The sequence below is a fragment of the Macaca thibetana genome, chromosome 1, assembly GCF_024542745.1.
Source record: "Macaca thibetana thibetana isolate TM-01 chromosome 1, ASM2454274v1, whole genome shotgun sequence".
Lineage (NCBI taxonomy): Eukaryota > Metazoa > Chordata > Mammalia > Primates > Cercopithecidae > Macaca > Macaca thibetana.
The window spans coordinates 23,711,389-23,731,849 of record NC_065578.1 but is presented as its reverse complement, the minus strand read 5'-3'; the positions used below and the strand labels follow the sequence as shown (position 1 = coordinate 23,731,849).

General features: G+C 40.1%; 1 protein-coding gene across 2 annotated transcripts in view; it reads right to left on the bottom strand.

Moving 5' to 3' along the window:
• CLIC4 (chloride intracellular channel 4) overlaps positions 1-20,461 on the bottom strand; it is a 98,496-nt gene that overhangs the window by 30,705 nt on the left and 47,330 nt on the right. The window contains exons 2-3 of one of the 2 annotated variants that reach the window (XM_050792679.1): positions 16,568-16,604; positions 11,293-11,402 (exon numbers count right to left, since the gene is read on the bottom strand). In XM_050792679.1, coding sequence (XP_050648636.1) covers positions 11,293-11,348 — 56 coding nt within the window. In that variant the 5' untranslated portion in view covers positions 11,349-11,402; positions 16,568-16,604. The remainder of the gene's footprint in view (positions 1-11,292; positions 11,403-16,567; positions 16,605-20,461) is intronic. The other variant, XM_050792678.1, reaches the window with a different exon arrangement.

Sequence of the window (20,461 nt, the reverse complement as noted above, 5' to 3'; positions counted from 1 at the left end):
GTGCCTGTAGCTGAGGCTGAGCCCAGGGGGTCGAGGCTGCAGTGAATGGTGATCACATCACTGCATTTCAGTCTGGGCAACAGAGTGAGACCCTGTCTTAAAACAACAACAACAACAACAACAAACGAAAGAAAACAGCCTCTGGGGCAGCTGCTTCTGAAATCGTAAGCCAGGAGATCCTTTCACCAGGTGATCCATGATGTCAGAACTATTCTTATAATACTAAGGCATCATTTGCCTTCTTTACTCTCATTCTCCTCTCATGCACATATAAGTTAAGTTTTCCAAATTTACTTGGCTACTTGGTATAAGATATCACAAAGTAATGAATACAGAAGCAGACACAAGAAATCTCTTCTAAGATGTGCAAAAATGTAAAAGAATGCCACTCTTCTCACTATTTTTTGTTTTGGGAAATATAGTTGTTTTACATTAAAAATGTTTTATAATAAGTAGTAGGTTCATTATTGTTCTATATTTAAATGAATTAGTAAATAAATATTTTTAAAATTTCTCAGGGTTTTTTTTTTTGAGACCAGTCACCAAAGCAGGAGTGCAGTGGCACAATCATGGCTCACTGCAGCCTTGACTTCCTGGGCTCAAGCGATTCTCTTACCTCAGCCTCCCAAGTAGCTGGGACCAGAGGCACACGCCACCAAGCCCAGCTAATTTTTTTAAATTTTTTGTAGTGATAAGGATCTCACCATATTGCCCAGGCTAATTTCTCGGCTTTAATTTCTAATATAGTAAAATCAGTATATATAACCCACATAACTGAAAGCTGTTTGAGGCCTTCAATAATTTAAGAGTACAAAGGGGTCTTGAGATTATTTACAGGAAATGCAGGGAGGAGGGAAAGAGAGGACAAAGTTAAATGATACCACAAGGAAGCAATTGCTAAATTCTGGATTTGGGACAATCTACCTTTCAGCTGAATGGCATTTTTACCAGACACAGGTGGGGGACTGTTACAGATTAAGAAAAGCTTAAGAGACATCACAATCAAACATAAAAAGGAGAAACTGCTTGGATATTGACTTGAACAAAAAATCAAAAATAAAAAGATGTTTTAGAGATAACCAGGGAAATCCCAAATTGTATACTAGGAACTTCAGGAGATAAGAGCATTGTGGTTAGGGAAGAAAATGTCCACATTGTTTGAAGACATACACTGAAGTAAGTAGGGGTGAAATGACATGATGTCTAGCACTTACTTTAAAACATTTCAGCAAAGAAAATAAGAAAAAAGGGACAAAGTAAATGTGGCAAGGTCTTGATAACTGAATTGGGTTTACGGAGAAGTCTGTTCTATTCTTATGCATGTCTGAAAACTTTCATAATTAAAAAAGCAAACTTATAAAAATGTGTACTTCAAGAAAAGTAATACAACAGCACATTGTTTTAAAGAATGTTTCTCCCTCCTATTATGGCCCAGAGTTGTTTATCTTGTTATTAAGTTAGCCTGCCTGCCTTCCTTCTTCCTTCCTTCCTGACCATAATCCCAGCACTTTGCAAGGTCGAGGCGGGTGGATCACATGAGATCAGGAGTTCAAGACCAACCTAGGCAACATGAAACCCCGTCTCTACTAAAAATATAAAAATTAGCTGGACATACTGGTGCATGCCTGTAGTTCCAGCTACTCAGGAGGCTAAGGCAGGAGAATTGCTGGAAGGTGGAGGTTACAGTGAGCTGAGATCGCACCACTGCATTCCAGCCTGGGCGACAAAGCAAGACTCTGTCTCAAAATAAAAAGGAAAAGAAAAGAAAAGAAAATATCTAAATATATCATGAAAGTGAAATACTTCATCATCAGAATTTTCAAGATAGAGTGGAATCAAAAAACTATAACCAGTTTATAATCTATCAATTTCCCTCGGTCTTATTCATTTATTCATATTCTCTCTCTGGCTCCATCTTTCAATTTAGGTTAGAAAGCCTCAGGTTTCTATGACTACATTCCAACCAAAGATACAAAGATTTATTTAATTATCTCAATAATTCAAAAATTTTTAACTCAAAGTCCAAGTTCTAGAGTCTATCTTGCTTCCTAAACAAAGAAAAATAAGACATATTTTCTATCAACTTCTATAAGAACCTAACCTCCAAAAGAAGACTTTTAAAAGTCAAAATCTGATTTGATTTTCAACTCTGATCCTTTCACACTGAACATTTTTTAGTCTGACAAGGTAAAGTTTTTCACAAAATGAAACAAGTTAGCCCTCCTTATTCATGGGTTCAGCATCTATGGATTCAATCAACTGAGGATCAAAAATATTTTTTAAAAGGCCAGGCGCGGTGGCTCACGTCTGTAATCCAAACACTTTGGGAGGCCGAGGCATGCAGATCACTTGAGGTCGAGAATTTGAGACCAGCCTGGCCAAAATGGTGAAACCCTGTCTCTACTAAAAATACAAAAAAATTAGCCAGTCATGGTGGTGGGCGCCTGTAGTCCCAGCTACTTGGGAGACTAAGGCAGGAGAATCGCTTGAACCTGGGAGGCAGAGGTTGCAGTGAGCCAAGATCGCGCCACTGCACTCCAGTCTGGGTGACAGAGTGAGAGTCCATCTCAAAAAAATAATAATATTTTATAGACAGGTAGGTAGGCAGACAGATCAATACCTGGATCTCCTGTCTCTACAAAAAATACAAAAATTAGCCAGGCGTGATGGCACATGCTACTTGGGAGGCTGAAGTGAGAGGATCGCTTGAGCCCAGGAGATCGAGGTTGAGATGAGCCATGATCACACACTGTACTCCAGCCTGGGTGACAGAATGAGACTCTGTCTCAAAAAAAAGGGCGGCGGGGCAGGGGCAGGGGGAGGCCGGTGGTTGCAGTTGTACTGAACATGTACAGACTTTTTCTTCTCATTATTCCCTAAACACAGTGTAATGACAACTTACATAGCATTTACCCTGTATTAGGTATTACAACCTAGAGATGATTTAAAGTATATGGGAGGCTATTTGTAGGTTAATATGCAAATACTATTCCATTTTATATAAGAAACTTGAGCATCTATGGATTTTGGTATCCACCAGGGGTCCTTGAACCAATCCCCCATGGATACCAAGAGATGACTGTAGACCAGGCACAGTGGCTCATGCCTGTAATCTCAACATTTTGGGAGGCCAAGGCAGGCAGATCATCTGAGGTCAGGAGTTCAAGACCAGCCTGGCCAACATGGTGAAACCCCATCTCTACTAAAAATACAAAATTAGCCAGGCATAGTGGCGCATGCCTGTAATCCCAGCTACTTGGGAGGCTGAGGCAGGAGAATCGCTTAAACCCGGGAGGCAGAAGTTGCAGTGAGCTGAGATCGTGCCATCGCATTCCAGCCTAGGCAATAAAAAAGAGCGAAACTCTGTCTCAAAAAAAAAAAGACTGTTTTTTAATCTTGTCATATATAAATTGTGATTACCTGGAAAACGATTTTCTCACTCCAAAGTCATAAAACATATCCAATGAACAGTCAATTAAATGCCTAAGTGTAAGTTAATAATATAAGTCTGTTTTTCACAAGTAGTTTTTTTAAGAACAGGGTAGATTAGATAAAGGGGAAGATGGTCTTGTTAGATATGAGTTCTAAATTTCTTTTCAAAGAATCAATATGTCAGTATGTCAATTCTTCGCCTTCTACTTTTAAACTTAACTTCCTAGTAAAGCAACCATATTCGATAACCTGCTCCACCCTGACACATTCCGATTACCTGCTCCGTCACAACCACGTTTCCGGCCAAACCACTCACCCGGTCACTCTCTTTAAATTAGCCAATCAGAATTAGTTTAGACTGTGCGGTCTAACCCTAGCCAATGGGGGAAACGACACAGCAGCAGGGGTCACGTGCATCAGGGATAGGAACCCCTTCCCCTCCCTCGTCCAAGTGTGCGCTCACCATTGCTCCATCTGTAAGAGCGCACCCTTCCATATAAGTAACTTGCCTTGCTGAGAATTAAAAAGAAAATTTTATATTCGAGTGCTATTTCTTTTGCAGCACTGAAACTTTATTTATAACAGTCTCAATGCTTTAAAAAAAAAAAAAAAAAAAAAAAAAAAAACCCGGCCGGGCGCGGTGGCTCAAGCCTGTAATCCCAGCACTTTGGGAGGCCGAGACGGGTGGATCACGAGGTCAGGAGATCGAGACCATCCTGGCTAACACGGTGAAACCCCGTCTCTACTAAGAAATACAAAAAACTAGCCGGGCGAGGCGGCGGGCGCCTGTAGTCCCAGCTACTCGGGAGGCTGAGGCCGGAGAATGGCGTGAACCCGGGAGGCGGAGCTTGCAGTGAGCTGAGATCCGGTCACTGCACTCCAGCCTGGGCTACAGAGCGAGACTCCGTCTCAAAAAAAAAAAAAAAAAAAAAAACCAAAGAGGGTAGAGGTGGGGTAGGGTATGTGGGATAAAATAAATAACACCTATTACTTCTATAATTAATTATGAAAGTTTTTAAGCTCTCTAAACAAAAAGATTCTTAATTTTTTTAAAATTTTTATTCAACTTTTTTTTAGAGATAGGGGTCTCCCTCTCTTGCTGTGTTGCCCAGGCTGTCCTCAAACTCCTGGGCTCAAGTGATCCTCAGCTGCGAGTAGCTGGGACTAGAGAGCACGCCACTGCACCCGGCTCCCAAATAAAAATATTTATTGGGAGAGGGAGAAAGTTAGCATATCAGAGAAAGAAGAACCAAGGTTGAATAAAAAGGACTGGCTTGAAGTCCCAAATAGAAAAGCTCTGCCATTTACCAGCTTCATGACTAAGTAAATTACAACCTCTTTGGGTCTGGATTTCCTCTTTTATAAGATCTGCTTTGTCTGTAAAGATTAAATCAGGCACGTGAAAGTGAACTAAAAGTATGCAAATGAAAGTCATTACCACTTTTAGTATCACATTAACAAAGTATTATGCAGGAAATAAGATTGGCAGTTTTAATTTTAATAGAGCTGATGGTTCATAAATGGTTACCTAGCATTAACTGATTGGTAATAAACAAAGTCTGATTAATTTAGAGTTGTATATATAACCAAGGAAAGTTTAAAAGGGCATATGATTACCAATTTTCTATTAATATTTGTGATTAGTGAATAGTCTATCTTGTTTCAGTTGAAAGGCTATATATATATATATATATACACACACACACACACACACACACACACGTATTTTTTTTTTTAATAAATAAAGCGATAAAACTATTTTCTAGGATTCACTGTTGAGGTGGCAGACAACCATGGCAGGTCCTGATTCCAAGTGAAAAATTTGAGAAGGAACTTTAGTGCCTCCAAACGTGTTAGTAGACTTCAAATAAATGGACAAGTTCTAAATAGTAATCTGATTCACTCACAAGCTATATATGAACCAAACAGAATCTAAGATTCTTCAACCTGCAGTTCTCCCCTGGCACTCTCAGGCCTCAGGTGTTCTGTTTGACCCACAAAGGCTCATTTTACAGATGTTTCACAGAAACGTAACACTGTAAGAATTGCAGTTTGAGATAAATGAAACTGAGCCGATAGGTAATGGCTAAAAATTTCAAGACATCTTTGATTTACTTCCAAAAAGGCCTTCAGTAAATATTCAACACTTGATTAAAACTCATTCAAATATTTCCCTTACGTGACATCAAGAGCAAAGTGCACAGAACTCATGCCTTGCAACAGGGTGCAAATATTCTCCGGTGTTTTGGGGTTTATTACTTTTACTCTCATCATGGTAGTCTTTCAGATGAAATAAATTATTCTGTTGTTTCCCATTTTCTTTCTAGATGAAGAAAAGGAAATAAAAACAAAAACCAAAAGGAAAAGAAAGGAATGAAAAGGAGGAATCCTATAGGAGCTAATGTTTTCAGAGACTTAAGTGGCTTAATTTCTATTAAAATATAATTCAGTACACTTGCAACAGTTGGAGGAAGCTGGGCTGGTGACTTAGTTCCAGCTGCTTGGTATGAAATGAGTGCAGCATAGATATAGGACACTAGAGCTGACTCTTGAAGATGACCTATCTGCAACAAGTTGACTTGCCCAATGAAGAAAAAAGTACTAGATATGTAGGCCTTATCTTTTAAATTGAGCTTCTTTTTTCTCCAGAAAGAGAACAACAAAAAAATTGAGTTCCTTTTTGAAGGTGCTGATTTTCAAGGCATAAAATTAATTCACACATACCAAAGAGACTACTGGACACTATATAAACATACAACAATAACAAAAAACCTCACAGAAGTTAACACCATCGAACCAGAATTATTTATTTCAGAACGCTTTACTACTATTAATTATTCTTTATACTACATTTGCTATATTCTGTTTTCACTGACAAGTCACTAATTGAACGAATTAATCATGTACTCAACAAAACAAACACACCAAGACTCTTTGTCACTAAGAATTTGTCTTTGTCCCAGTTCAACCAGTTAAAGAATTTTACTGATTTGGATTATTGTTAATTTGTCTACTTTTAATGTCAATATGTGGAAGAATACTTAAAAAAAAAAAAAGCACCCATGAAAAGATTTCAAATACAGATTTCACAATTCCTTTGTTTTTGTTTTTGAGATGGAGTCTCACTCTGTTGCCCAGGCTAGAGTGCAGTGGCGTGATTTCAGTTCACTGCAGCCTCTGCCTCCGGGATTCAAGCGATTCTCCTGCGTCAGCCTCCCGAGTAGCTGGGACTACAGGCACTCACCACCATGCCCGGCTGATTTTCGTATTTTTAGTAGAGACAGGATTTCACCACATTGGCCATGCTGGTCTTGAACTCCTGATCTCAAGTGATCGCCTGCCCTGGCCTCTCAAAGTGCTGGGATTACAAGAGTGAGCCACTTTGCCCAGCCCAAATATAGATTCTATAATTTTTAACATCTTAATAACAGTTTAGGAGTAAAGTATACTGATAACAGGTTTAGAAAAACATTCACTAATAACTCTATTAATTCAGCTCTTAGCAGCCTCAACAGGATGTATCATCTTTGAAATCGCCTTGAAAAAGAACATAAAGACATAGCAACAAAGTACTCCCTCTCTATGTGTCTATGTCTCCCTTGTCTCTCAATCACACACACACACATATCCCCACTCACCCACCCACATACACACACCCCCTCAACCCACACACATTCACACACACACACTCCCACTCACACACACCCCACCACCCACACACACACCTACTACCCACCTACCCACACACACACAGACACACATACACACTCTCCACAAACACACACACCCCCCACCCACACACATTCTCACACACACACACACACACTGGGTACACATGTGATTCTGAATGCAGTCATAAAGCACAATTATCTTGAATTGGACTGTTCTAACAAGTGCCTCATGTAGCTCAAGTCAATTTTACAAAGGGGAAAAATGGAGTCTGACTTTCCTGTCTGGCCAGCAGCAGGAAATAGATGATCTCTCTGAAAGACAGGCCTGTTTCATTCCATTTAGTCTCTTGGCATGTGTCATTCATGCTGCTGCTACTGAAGATCATGGAAACTGAACTGATTTCTCAAGTTACTGAAGACTGTTTTCAGAAAGGTGGAACCACAGAGACATGATCATGAAAATGAAACTATCTGAAGAGTCCATTTGGGAATCAGATTTTCTTCTGAGTTTCTAACTGCCTTTTAAGATATGCAGAACTATCAGTTTCATAGTTCCATTGTAACATTTAAACTATTACAAAAGTGAAATTTTTTTCCCTTCCTTTTTCCTGAATTTAAACATAAGGTGACCGACTCCAAGGAAGACGAGGCAGCTTGCCCAAGGTCCCAGTGAAATCAGTGATAGAGCTCTCTCATACGCAGCCAGGTCTCACTCCTGAAATTTTCTATACTATGCCATGGTTGTTTCTCAACTGATGACATGCCAGAACATCCTTAACTCTGCCCTCAATTTTAATATTTTCACTTATATTATCTGAAGCTTTTGTTCAAATCGTTTATGTAAATCGAAATTCTTTGTGAAGCCTGGGCACTTTTTTTATCTAAACGTTCTTTAAATTGCAATATGAACAGAAAATTAGGTTTGGAAATGACTCCCACCAAAGCACTAAGGCTGCTCTGACAGGCAAGTAATGGGAGATTGTTAAAAGCCTCACAAGGGACACATGAATACTACCAGCATAGCCATTAATGCCAACTGAGATTCAAAGAGAACATGTCATACAGTGCCAGAACTAGAAACGGGCTTGTTCTTATGGATGAAATGTCATGTAACAATCATTTTTTTCAAATCATAGAGTAAGCTGCTAAGTAACTCTCAGAGGAGTTCTATTGTTCTCCGCTGGTTTGTTCTGGAGTCAGTACTTCTCACCAAGATATTAGGCAATTACCAGGAAAAGCCGGAAAATAAGCACTATAGGCATTTTCTCCCCCACAAATTTCTAAAAAGACTCACATTTAATGTTTTAAGATTAAGAATATGTTATGAAAAGTACTACAGGGATGTTTTATTCCTCTGTGATAGCTTTCATATATACTGGTGCGTTTTTGTTTTTGTTTGAACCAATGTTCACTTTCTTGAGGTACCTTCTCTTTAAACTTTTGTTTACGACTATAAGTGTGTAAACCCATAGAAAAGATCTGGACGAGGCCAAGCACAATGGCTAAAATCTGTAATCCCAGCACTTTGGGAGGCCAAGGTCAGAGGACTGCTTGAGCCCAGGAGTTCAAGACCAGCCTGGGTAACAAAGGGAGACCCTGTCTCTTAAAAATAAAAAATTAGCCAGCTATGGTAGTAAATGCCTGTAGTCCTAGCTATGTGGGAGGCTGAGGCTGGAGGATTACTTGAGCCCAGGAGCTCAAGGCTACAAAGTAAGCCGTGATCGTGCCATTGCACTCCAGCCTCGGTGACAGAGGCAGACCCTGTCTCAAAAAAAAAAAAAGAAAAGAAAAGAAAAAAGGAAAAGATTTGGAAGAATAAAGACCAAACCTAAAATAAATTATCTCTCTGAAGGCGAAGTTGATGACTAGGGGGTAGGGATGGTAAAGACTCATTATCATGTACTACTTGTATAGTTTTAGTTGCCCTAAGAAGCATTTTTTAGATTTACTGGAGACCTATGATTGCTAAAGAAGACCAAAAAATATATGCTTCAATTTCAAGTGCTCTCTACTGTTGATTTTACATAAAGTCCTAGGTAATAAACATATATCTTCTTTGATATTTTCTAATTATGAGGCCCTGAATGCCTACCTCCCATGTGCCACTTTTTATATATAAACACTTAACATATACACTTAAACATATACACGTAAACATATATATACAAATCTGCAAATATCAATCAACCTATAGGAATAATGCCTTTAAAAAGTCTGCAAATGAAAAGTAACAGACAACTCTGAAATAGCTATAATGGGTTTACTTCCTTTTCTGACTCAGATTCCCATCGTTTATGGCGCTATTACTGGTATGTATCACAATTAAAGCACTGTATTAAACTATTCAATGAAGGCTTTTTCAAAGCATGGCAGTCAACTCACTTGCTCCAAGCCAAAAATGGAATAGGAGAAATTCATGTATTTTAGGACACAGTAAGGGTGTGTGCCTGGTGGCACAGTCTGTTTTTAGGAGTTATATTGGGAAACTGAAACTTCCTTTGTGTATACATGTATAAAAAAAACAGTAATAGAAGGGTAACTACATGACTTATTTCATTCTTACAACATCTCTGTCCAACATGAATAAGGTAATGTCTTCCCAAGAGCTTGTAGTTTTAACTCACTATTCCCAAAGTCTTATTTCTACATTTGTATACATAACTAAAGGGGTTCCTAGATGACTTTATGGTTTAATAAAATTTTTTCAATAAATTTTTCAATAAATTTTTTTCAATAAATTTTAAAGTCTGTAAAATTTCAAATATATGCACTAGCAGTAAGTAAAAATATATTTTAAGGGAATGACAGGAATCTGAGTACACTAACCCAGAACTGGGAATGGAATTATAGCTATCGGGTAACTATCAGCATATGACGCTCAGAAGGGTGACATACATGAATTCTGCCACTTTATCAAGTGATAGGCTGTCAATATTTTTTTCTGGACACTGTTCATGACTTGATATATAATACGGTTTAAATTTGTGTCCTTGCCCAAATCTCATATCAAATTGTAATCTTCAATGTTGGAAGAGGGGCCTTCTGGGAGGTGACTGGATCACAAGGGCAGACTTCCCTTGCTGTTCCTGGGACAGTGAGTGAGTTCTCATAAGATCTGGTTGTTTAAAAATGTGTAACTCCTCCCCCTTCTCTCTTCTTCCTTCTCTGGCCATGAAAGACGTGTCTGCTTCCCCTTTGCCTTGTGTCATAATTGTAAGTCTCCTGAGGTCTCCCCAGCCATGTTTCCTGTACAACCTGCAGAACTGTGAGTCAATTAAACCTCTTTTCTTTATGATTTACCCAGTCTCGGGTAGTTCTTTATAGCAATGTGAGAACAGATTAATAGTTTTAAAAACAAGTATAATAGCAAATCATGTTGTGACACTTGCATCAAGAGGAATCCACTGCCAAACCCTAGATTTTCCCATTAATACAACTATTCTTAACTCTTGATTTAAATCTTTTGGGGAAGGGGATGTATCAATGTTCTTCACCTCAGACCTGTTTGCTAAAGGTTAGAATACACATTCCTGAATAAAACAGAGCTTTCTATTCATCATGGCTCTTCTCAGCCCTCTCCACTATGGAAAATAAGCCATAAAGTCATCCAGGAGAGAAAGCTGCAAACAACTCTTCACTTAGCAAGAACAGACATGGGGCCACAGATAATTGCTCTTATTTTACAATACATTTAAACAAATATGATTAAAATCATGCTATAGAAAATTATTGCTATTCCCTGAAAAGTAAATTAAATGAAATTGACAACAATGGTATTCAACCTCCTAAAAATCCTTGTCTTTAAAGATCCAGATTATATAGGTCACACGTTTAACACATTTGGGGCCAAGATGATGTCTGCTTAGAAAGTTCTTCATGACTCCATGTTTACACTGGAAAAAAGAAGTCAAGGATTTCACTGTATCCACACTAACACTTGGCTCCTGGTGCTGCTCATGAAATTTAAGGTAAACATACAAAAGTTCCTAAAAAAGACTGAGTACCACATGCAGTATACTGACAGCGTGACTTGTCCAAAATAGTTATATACAAGTTAAGTTTGTCCAAAAACCAGCAGAACTTTAATACAATATATTTCCTTTAGAGAATACACGCCATCAAGGTGAAAATAGGATCAAACCGAAAAGAGTTCAGCTTAAGTTGACTGCAAACCGTGACCATGTCTTACCTTTTCAGGTCAACAGTCGTCACACTAAATACAACTCCTTTGAGCCAAAGAATCATGAAGAGCCTCTGGGAAAAGGGGCAGTTCCCTATGCTTTCACCATCACTGCCAGCCTGGAAAACAGAATTAAACATTAAAAAACAAGGTCAAAGTGATGACACTCAACATGACATGACTTTTTCTGAATTTTAATCAAAAGTACAAGAAGCCAGGAAAAGTTACATTGTGGAAGGAAGAGTAGAAATTTGGGTCTTTATTATTTTGTCTTTTCATTAGCCATTTTTTTTTCTTTTTTTGAGACAGGGTCTCCTTCTGTCACCCGGCTGGAATGCAGTGGTGCGATCTCAGCTCACTGCAACCTTAACCTCCCAGGCTCAAGCAATCCTCCCATCTTAGCCTCTCAAGTAGCTGGGGCTACAGGCACGTACCACCATCCTGGCCAATTTTTAATATTTTTAGTAGAGACAGGGTTTCACCACGTTATCCAGGTTGGTCTTGAACTCCTGGGCTCAAGTGAACTACCTGCCTCAGCCTCCCAAAGTGCTGGGATTACAGGCATAAGCCACTGCACCCAGCTAGCGCTAGCCTCTTTCTTTCCGTAAAAATGATCAGTCTAGGGCCAGGCATGGTGGCACACGCCTGTAATCTCAGCACTTTGGGAGGCCAAGGCAGGAGGATCACAAGGTCAGGAGTTTGAGTCCAGCCTGGCCAATATGGTGAGACCCCGTCTCTACTAAAAATACAAAAATTAGCCGGGTGTGGTGGCAGGTGCCTGTAGTCCCAGCTACTTGGGAGGCTGAGGCAGGAGAATCACTTGAACCCGGGACACAGAGGTTGCAGTGAACTGAGATCACACCACTGTACTCCAGCCTGGGTGACAGAGAGATACTCTGTCTCAAAAATAAATAAGTAAATAAATAAATAAATAATAAAAATGACCAGTCTAGTATACTACTGCCCAAGAGAACTTAATGCATGATGGAAATGATCTATATTGCCAAAGTCCAATATGGTAGCCATTAGCAACATGTGGCTAGGGAGTACTTAAAATGGGGCTAGTTCAAGTGAACTGAATCTTTTTGTTTCATTTATTTTAAATTACAGTCATGCATCACTTACTGATAGGGACACAATCTGAGAAATGTGCTGTTAGGCGATTTTGGCATTTTACAAGCATCACAGGGTATGCTTACACAAACCTAGATGATATAGCCTACTACACACCTTGTCTACATGGTATAGCCTAGTGCTCCTAGGCTACAAATGTGTACAAACGTGTATAGCACATTACTGTACTGAATACTGTAGGCAAATGGAATATAATGGTATCTGTACATCTAGACACATCTAAACATAGAAAAGGTATAATAAAAATATGAATTATAAGCCGGGCACGGTGGCTCATGCTTGTAATCTCAGTACTTTTGGAGGCCAAGGCAGGCAGATCGCCTGAGGTCAGGAGTTCAAGACCAGCCTGGTTAACATGGTGAAACCCCATCTCTACCAAAATACAAAAAATTAGCCAGACATGGTGGTGCGCGCCTGTAGTCCCAGCTACTTGGGAGGCTGAGGTAGAAGAATCGCTTGAACCTGGGAGGTGGAGGTTGTAATGAGCCGACATCATGCCACAGCATTCCAGCCTGGCAAAAGAGCAAGACCCCATCTCAAAAATAAAAAATAAAAGCAAATTACAATCTTTTGAGACCACTGGCATATGCAGCACCTGACTATAATTTATAATTTAAAACATAAACATAATTTTTTTTTTTTTTTTTGAGACGGAATCTCGCTCTGTAGCCCAGGCTGGAGTGCAGTGGCACGATCTCGGCTCACTGCAGCCTCTGCCTCCCAGGCTCAAGTGAGTCTTCTACCTCAGCCTCCTGAATAGCTGGGATTACAGGCGTGCGCCACCACATCCAGCTAATTTTTGTATTTTTAGTAGAGACAGGGTATCACCATGTTGGTCTCGAACTCCTGACCTTGTGATCCGTCCACCTTGGCCTCCCAAAGTGTTGGGATCACAGGTGTGAGCCACCGTGCCCAGCCAAACATAATACGTTTTCATAATTCAAATAGCCACGAATGACTAATGGCAACTATGTTGGACAGAACAGTAATTCCTAGTGGGTACATAACTCCTTGCCTCCGGGCAAAGGCAAAGTCTGTTATGGGTTTTATGAAATGTAAAAATCATTTTTCATTATATCAGACAGTATTCTTATTAAGGCAAAGTAAAAAGGGAAACTTGTAGGTGTGCCTGCCTCCAAAAAAATTCATTATAAATATCCCATATCCTGGCTGAGCGCAGTGGCTCACTCCTGTAATACCAGCACTTTGGGAGGCTGAGGCAGGGAGATCACAAGGTCAGGAGTTTGAGACCAGCCTGACCAACATGGTGAAACTCCATCTCTACAAAAAGGACAAAAATTAGCCAGGCGTGGTGGCACATGCCTATAATCCCAGCTGCTTGGGGGGCTGAGATAGGAGAATTGCTTGAACCTGGGAGGTGGCGGTTTCGGTGAGCCAGGATCGTGCCACTGCACTCCAGCCTAGGTGACAAAGTGAGACTCCATTTCAAAGATAAAAATAAATATCCTATACCCTGTTTTTTTTTTTTATTTTTTTTTCAATTAGAGATAGGATCTTACTATGTTGCCCAGGCTGGTGTGCAGTGGTTACTCATAGGCACAATCATAGCAAACTGCAGTTTCAAATTAGTGGACTTAAGAAATCCTCCCGGCCGGGCGCGGTGGCTCAAGCCTGTAATCCCAGCACTTTGGGAGGCCGAGACGGGTGGATCATGAGGTCAGGAGATCGAGACCATCCTGGCTAACACGGTGAAACCCCGTCTCTACTAAAAAAATACAAAAAAAACTAGCCGGGTGAGGTGGCGGGCGCCTGTAGTCCCAGCTACTCGGGAGGCTGAGGCAGGAGAATGGCGTGGACCTGGGAGGCGGAGCTTGCAGTGAGCTGAGATCCGGCCACTGCACTCCAGCCTGGGAGACAGAGCCAGACTCCGTCTCAAAAAAAAAAAAAAAAAAAAAAAAAAAAAGAAATCCTCCCGCCTCAGCCTCCCCAGTAGCTGAGACTACAGGCATGCACCACCATACCCGGCCCATATCCTGTTGTACACATTCCTACAGGGAGCAAGAAAATAACAAAAGATATATTTATAATAATCTATTTCTAATCCTACTTAATGAATGGCAATGACGAGGTAGATTTTCCTAAAAATCAGAATGGTACAAATCTTTTTTAGTCCCATCATGTGTGCCCCAAGGTGCGTTGGTTTTTTTTTTTTTTTTTTTAACTTTTATTTTAGGTTCAGGGATGTTATGTGCAGGTTTGTTATACAGGTAAACTCATGTCACGGGGTTTGTTGTACGGATTATTTCATCACCCAGGTACAAAGCCTAGTGCCCAATAGTTATTTTTTTCCGATCCTCTCCCTCCTCTCATCCTCCACCCTCAAGTAGAGCCCAGAAATAAGGCCACACACCTACAACCATCTGATCTTTGACAAAGCTGACAAAAACAAGTGATGTCAAAGACTCCATATTCAATAAACAGTGCTGGGATAACTGGCTAACCATATGCAGAAGATTAAAACTGAATCCCTTCCTTACACCATACACAAAAATCAACTCAAGATGGATTAAAGACTTAAATGTAAAACCCAAAACTATAAAAACCCTGGAAGACAACCTAGTCAGTGCCATTCTGGACATAGGAACTGGCAAAGATTTCATGACGAAGATGCCAAAAACAATTGCAACGAAAGTTGACAAACAGGATCTAATTGAACTTAAGAGTTTCCGCATAGCAGAAGAAACTATCAACAGAGTAAACAGACAACCTACAGAATGGGAGAAAATATTTGCAAAATATGCATCTGACAGAGGTCTAATATCCAGCATCCATAAGGAACTTAAACAAAATTACAAGTAAAAAACAAACAACCCTATTAAAAAGTGGGCAACAGACATGAACAGACACTTTTCAAAAGAAGACATACATGCAGCCAACAAGTATATGAAAAAAAGCTCAATATCATTGATCATTAGAGAAAAACAAATCAAAACCACAATGAGATACTATCTCACCAGAACGGCAGCTATTTTTAAAAAGTCAAAAAATAACAGATGCTGGCAAGGTTGTAGAGAAAAGGGAACAGTATACACTGCTGGTGGGAGTGTAAATTAGTTAAACTATTGTGGAAAGCAGTGTGACAATTCCTCAAAGAGCTAAAAACAGAACTATCATTCGACTCAGCAATCCCATTACTGGGTATATACCCTGAGGAATATAAATCATTCTACCATAAAGACACATGCATACGTATGTTCACTGCAGCACTATTCATGATAGCAAGACATGGAATCAGCCCCAAGTTTAAAAAGGAAAGATGGGCTGAAGGAAAAGGAGAGATGGGAAGGACAGAGAGCTGGAATGCTGGAAGAGAACGTTCTGACATTGCTAGAGATCAACACAGCCTGTTGACTATGACGTCTATGGAGAGTGCCAGAAATAACTCTCCAATAAGTCATTCAAAGATGCTGGTGAAAGTACTGTTTATTACCCTAAAGTAACTCTCAAAAAATTCAGAAGCATTTCAGTAAAATGCTACATCAGTAAAAAGTCATTAATTCCTAAACTAATGGAGAGGTAAAGGGACTTTAAAAAACAAAAACAAAAAAAAAAAAATGGGCTTATAATGAGGATTCTAGAAACCTAATCAGACAGCATGGGACAGTTACAACAGAGCTTGGTTTAAAAAACAAAATTCCGATTATTCTTTATCAGTAACAAAATATACACAGAATTTGAGGGCAGAATGAATCATATTAATTCCTAATACTACATACAACTTGTACAAAAATGTACTTCCTAAAAAAGGCCTAGTTCTTAAATTTTATTGTGATTACAAATAACCTAAGGAAAACATTTAAAATGAAGACCTCAGGGCCTCATATCTAGAGATTCTGATTCAGCAGAACTCCTGGGTTGGGGCCCAGGAAGCCTTATTTTGCTATAGGCACTCAAGGAGATTTCAAAGTAAGGCACCTGCCTGCTGGATACATTAAGAAACACTGGTGTGGGAAGGTTAGGATGATATTTGGTTCTCAGAACCCAAGTCAATTTACAGCACTAAATCATCCTACTATATAACAAACTGGTGTCCGAAGTTGCCTTTCTGATGATACTGACCATTAATAGCATGGAAAGCTGATAACACACAAGTGAATTTACTACAGACAAGAAAATGTTAATACATTACCTTTCCAATTAGCTTGATAATCCAAATTTGAGATTTACTGGAAAAAAAAAAAAAAAAAAACAGTAGTTTGGTAGACAAAGAACTAGTCTGACTCAAGGTCTTTATCCTCCTCCACTTAATCTATAAAATTAACTAAAATTTCCCAAGCTGCCTGTCATAGCAGTGTTAAAATCATTAAGTTGGTAAAGGAGACATAATAAAGATATTACATGTAGGAACTTAGAAACACGTTAAACTAAAAGCAGGCTAAAGATGAATGGGGACTGGCTACAGAGCAGTCACCATACATAATCTCCTACAGTGGTCTGCAGAGCCAGTCCTTGAGCATGGGCAAAAGAATCTCAGAATACAGCACAGTTCACGAAGACCTGGTCAGGACACAAATGCCCCTTTCCTTTCACAGATGACTGCCTCCTTTCTCTATAATTTTCTAGCAAATTTTCCCAATTTACTTTTGTTTCTGGTATATCAGAAGCTTGTTACACATCTCATACTCCTAATAAGCACTTTCCTTCATGCACACATAAATAAATGCGTATTCTTTTAAAAAAAGTACCTTCTTTACTAACCACTCATGACAAGTCAAATAAGAAACTTCATCATCACCATGAACAACTTTTTCCAAAGTTTTAATAGCATCAGAAAATTGGGAGCTACTAGTCAGATGAAATATTTATTTTTATTTTATTTTTGAAATTTTTAGAAGTATACAAAAGGCCACGCACAATGGGTCCCGCCCATAATCCCAACACTTTGGAAGTCAAAAGCAGGAGGATCACTTGATGCCAGAAGTTTGAGATCAGCCTGGGCAACCAAGCAAAACCCCATCTCTACCAAAAAAATTAGAAAATTAGCCACCGTGGTGGCACTCTCCTGTAGTACCAGTTATTCAGAAGGCTGAGGTGGGAGGATCACTGGAGCCCAGGAGTTCAAGACTGCAGTGAGCCATGATTATAGCACTGCATTCCAGCCTGGGTAACAGAGCAAGACCCTGTCACTATTCAAAATATATATATATATACACACACACACACATATATATACACATACATCCATATAGATATGTATAATTTATATATATATAGTAAAACTGTGGAAAAATTCAAATTTCTTTTTTTTTTAATTAGATGGAGTCTCGTTCTGTTGCCCAGGCTGGAGTACAGTGGTGCGATCTCAGCTCACTGCAACCTCTGCCTCCCAGGTTCAGGCGATTCTCCTGCCTCAGCCTCCCGAGCAGCTGGGAGTAATAATAAATAATAAATAAGGCACCACCATGCCTGGCTTATTTATTTATTTATTCATTTTTTGAGATGGAGTTTCAGTCTTGTCACCCAGGGTGGAGTGCAATGGTGTGATCTCAGTCACTGCAACCTCTGCCTCCCAGGTTCAAGTGATTCTCCTGCCTCAACCTCCTGAGTAGCTCAGATTACAGGTGCCCACAACCACATCCAGCTGATTTTTGTATTTTTATTAGAGACAGTGTTTCACCATGTCGGTCAGGCTGGTCTCGAACTCCTGACCTCAGGTGATCCGCCCGCCTCGGCCTCCCAAAGTGCTGGGAATACAAGCATGAGCCATGCCGCCTGGCCTAATTTTTTGTATTTTTATTAGAGATGGGGTTTCACCATGTTGCCAGGCTGGTCTCGAACTCCTGACGTCAAGTGATCCACCCACCTCAGCCTTCCAAAGTCCTGGGATTACAGGCGTGAGCCACTGGGCCTGGCGAAAAATTCAAATTTCTAGAATTCTGCAAGTCAAAAACTTTCTCCTTTAATCCAAGTTAAATATAAAATTCAATTTCAACAAAGTTATAGAATCAAAATTACCCTGTTTAGTATGAACTACACTGAATACAGCCCATTGCTACAGCTGACTGAGGGCATTGTGATACAATGGAAAGCATCCTACACTGGGAGCCAGGATACGTTTATTCTACATCCAGTTTTGTATTAGTAACCATAAAAATTAACATATAGGTATCTAACGATAGCATCTGAGAAAAGTATGCCTTTAAAAAATACTTTTCACTGCTTCTAACAGTTATATTCATTGTTTTAAAAATAAATAAAAACTGAAGCACTAGAGAAAGTCAGAGTTCCCTTACCCTTGAACCACTAATTTGCTGCTTATTCTTCTACATTTTTATTTTCTATGTACATACTACTATTTTTCTTTTAATAGAGACGGGGTCTAACTATGATGCCCAGGCAGGTCTCAAACTCCTGGCCTCAAGTTATCCTCCCACCTTGTCCTCCCAAAGTGCTGGGATTACAGGTGTGAGCCACCATGCCCGGCCCATACTACTTTATTCCTTGAAAAATGTGATCACACTATATGTAACTTGTTTTTATAGTTTATATATTTTATTTCCAACTTAATGTAACCAATCCTCTGGAGGCTGTAATGTCTCTGCCAGAATACTGTCAGAGATGGCCAGGGAGGAAACCAGGGCCTTCAAACCCTGCCAGGCCCCTGCCCCTGGGGTGGGATCAGAGGAGGCCTAACAGAGTCAGGACTTTGAACATCAACCAGTGGTAATGAGGCCACCTCCACTAGCATATCAGGGAGACACACTAGTTTCACCATGTTGGCCAGACATTTCCGTGGAGGGAAAAGGAGAAGAGAGATGGTACTGCTTTGTTATAACCAGGTGGAGACAGAAGTCCAAGTGCTCCACTGGGTTGTCTCATTTTTATACTATTATTTTTATTTTTATTTCTTTTGAGACAGAGTCTCGCTCTGTCGCCCAGGCTGGAGTGCAGTGGCATGATCTTGGCTCACTACAACCTCTGCCTCCCGGGTTCAAGTGATTCTCCTGCCCCAGCCTCCTGAGTGGCTGCAATTACAGGCATGCACCAGCACACTTGGCTAATTTTTGTATTTTTAGTAGAGATGGGGTTTCACCATGTTGGCCAGGCTGGTCTCAAATGCCTGACCTCAGGTGATCCGCCTGCCTCGGCCTCCCAAAGTGCTGGGATTACAGGTGTAAGCCACCGTGCCCAGCCCCATTTTTTAGATTTAATACTTCTTGCTTTCAGAATGTGATTTAAAGGAAAAGAAAAATAAACAAACTTAATACTTCTGAGAGACTTCTGCTTCTGGAAGACAGAATTAGATGGCAGTGAGCTTCTTAGTTTTTTGCCTTATACATCTCAGACTTGGAGCCAAAAAAGCCAGCAACCATGGTGAGGAGGCTCCTTATTACTGCCGGGGTGGGGGAATGGGAGTTGCAGCTCCCATTCACTAGTGGAGGGATACACTAGTATCTATTTTTAGTAGAGACAGGGTTTCACAGTGTTGGCCAGGCTGGTCTTGAACTTCTGACCTCAGGTGATCCGCCCACCTCGGTCTCCCAAAGCGCTGAGATTACAGGCGTGAGCCTCCACGCCCAGCCTATTTCCATGTTTTGAGATCATCCATCTAAGTGCCATTCCTGAAGGCCTCACTGGATGCTACTGTCCCAATAATTTACATCTAGAAATTTATTCTATAGAAACAGTCATACAGATGTCCAAAGATACAAGAGAGGAATACTGAGGCCTTATTGTTTGTAATAGCAAAACACTAGAGACCACCCAAGCCCATCAGTAAAAGATTTGTTAAATTTATAGACCACCAACAGAGGATGGAAGTCTAGGCCACCCATTCAGCCTTTGCTGGCATGCGTGAAGACGGAGCCACAGCTTTTTCTGTGGTGTTTACAGTAGAGCAGTAATTATCTAAAAGTTTGTGATCTTGTTTAGGCTGCCCCTTCCCTGGTTCTCAGGCAAGAGGCAGCAGGATTTTGTTGGAATTTTTTTTCTCAGTCCAGGTTGCTGGCTTCTTTAGCTCCAAGTCAGGAATATAGGAGGCAAAAAAGCAGGAAATTCTATATTCCCAGAATACTTCTGAGAA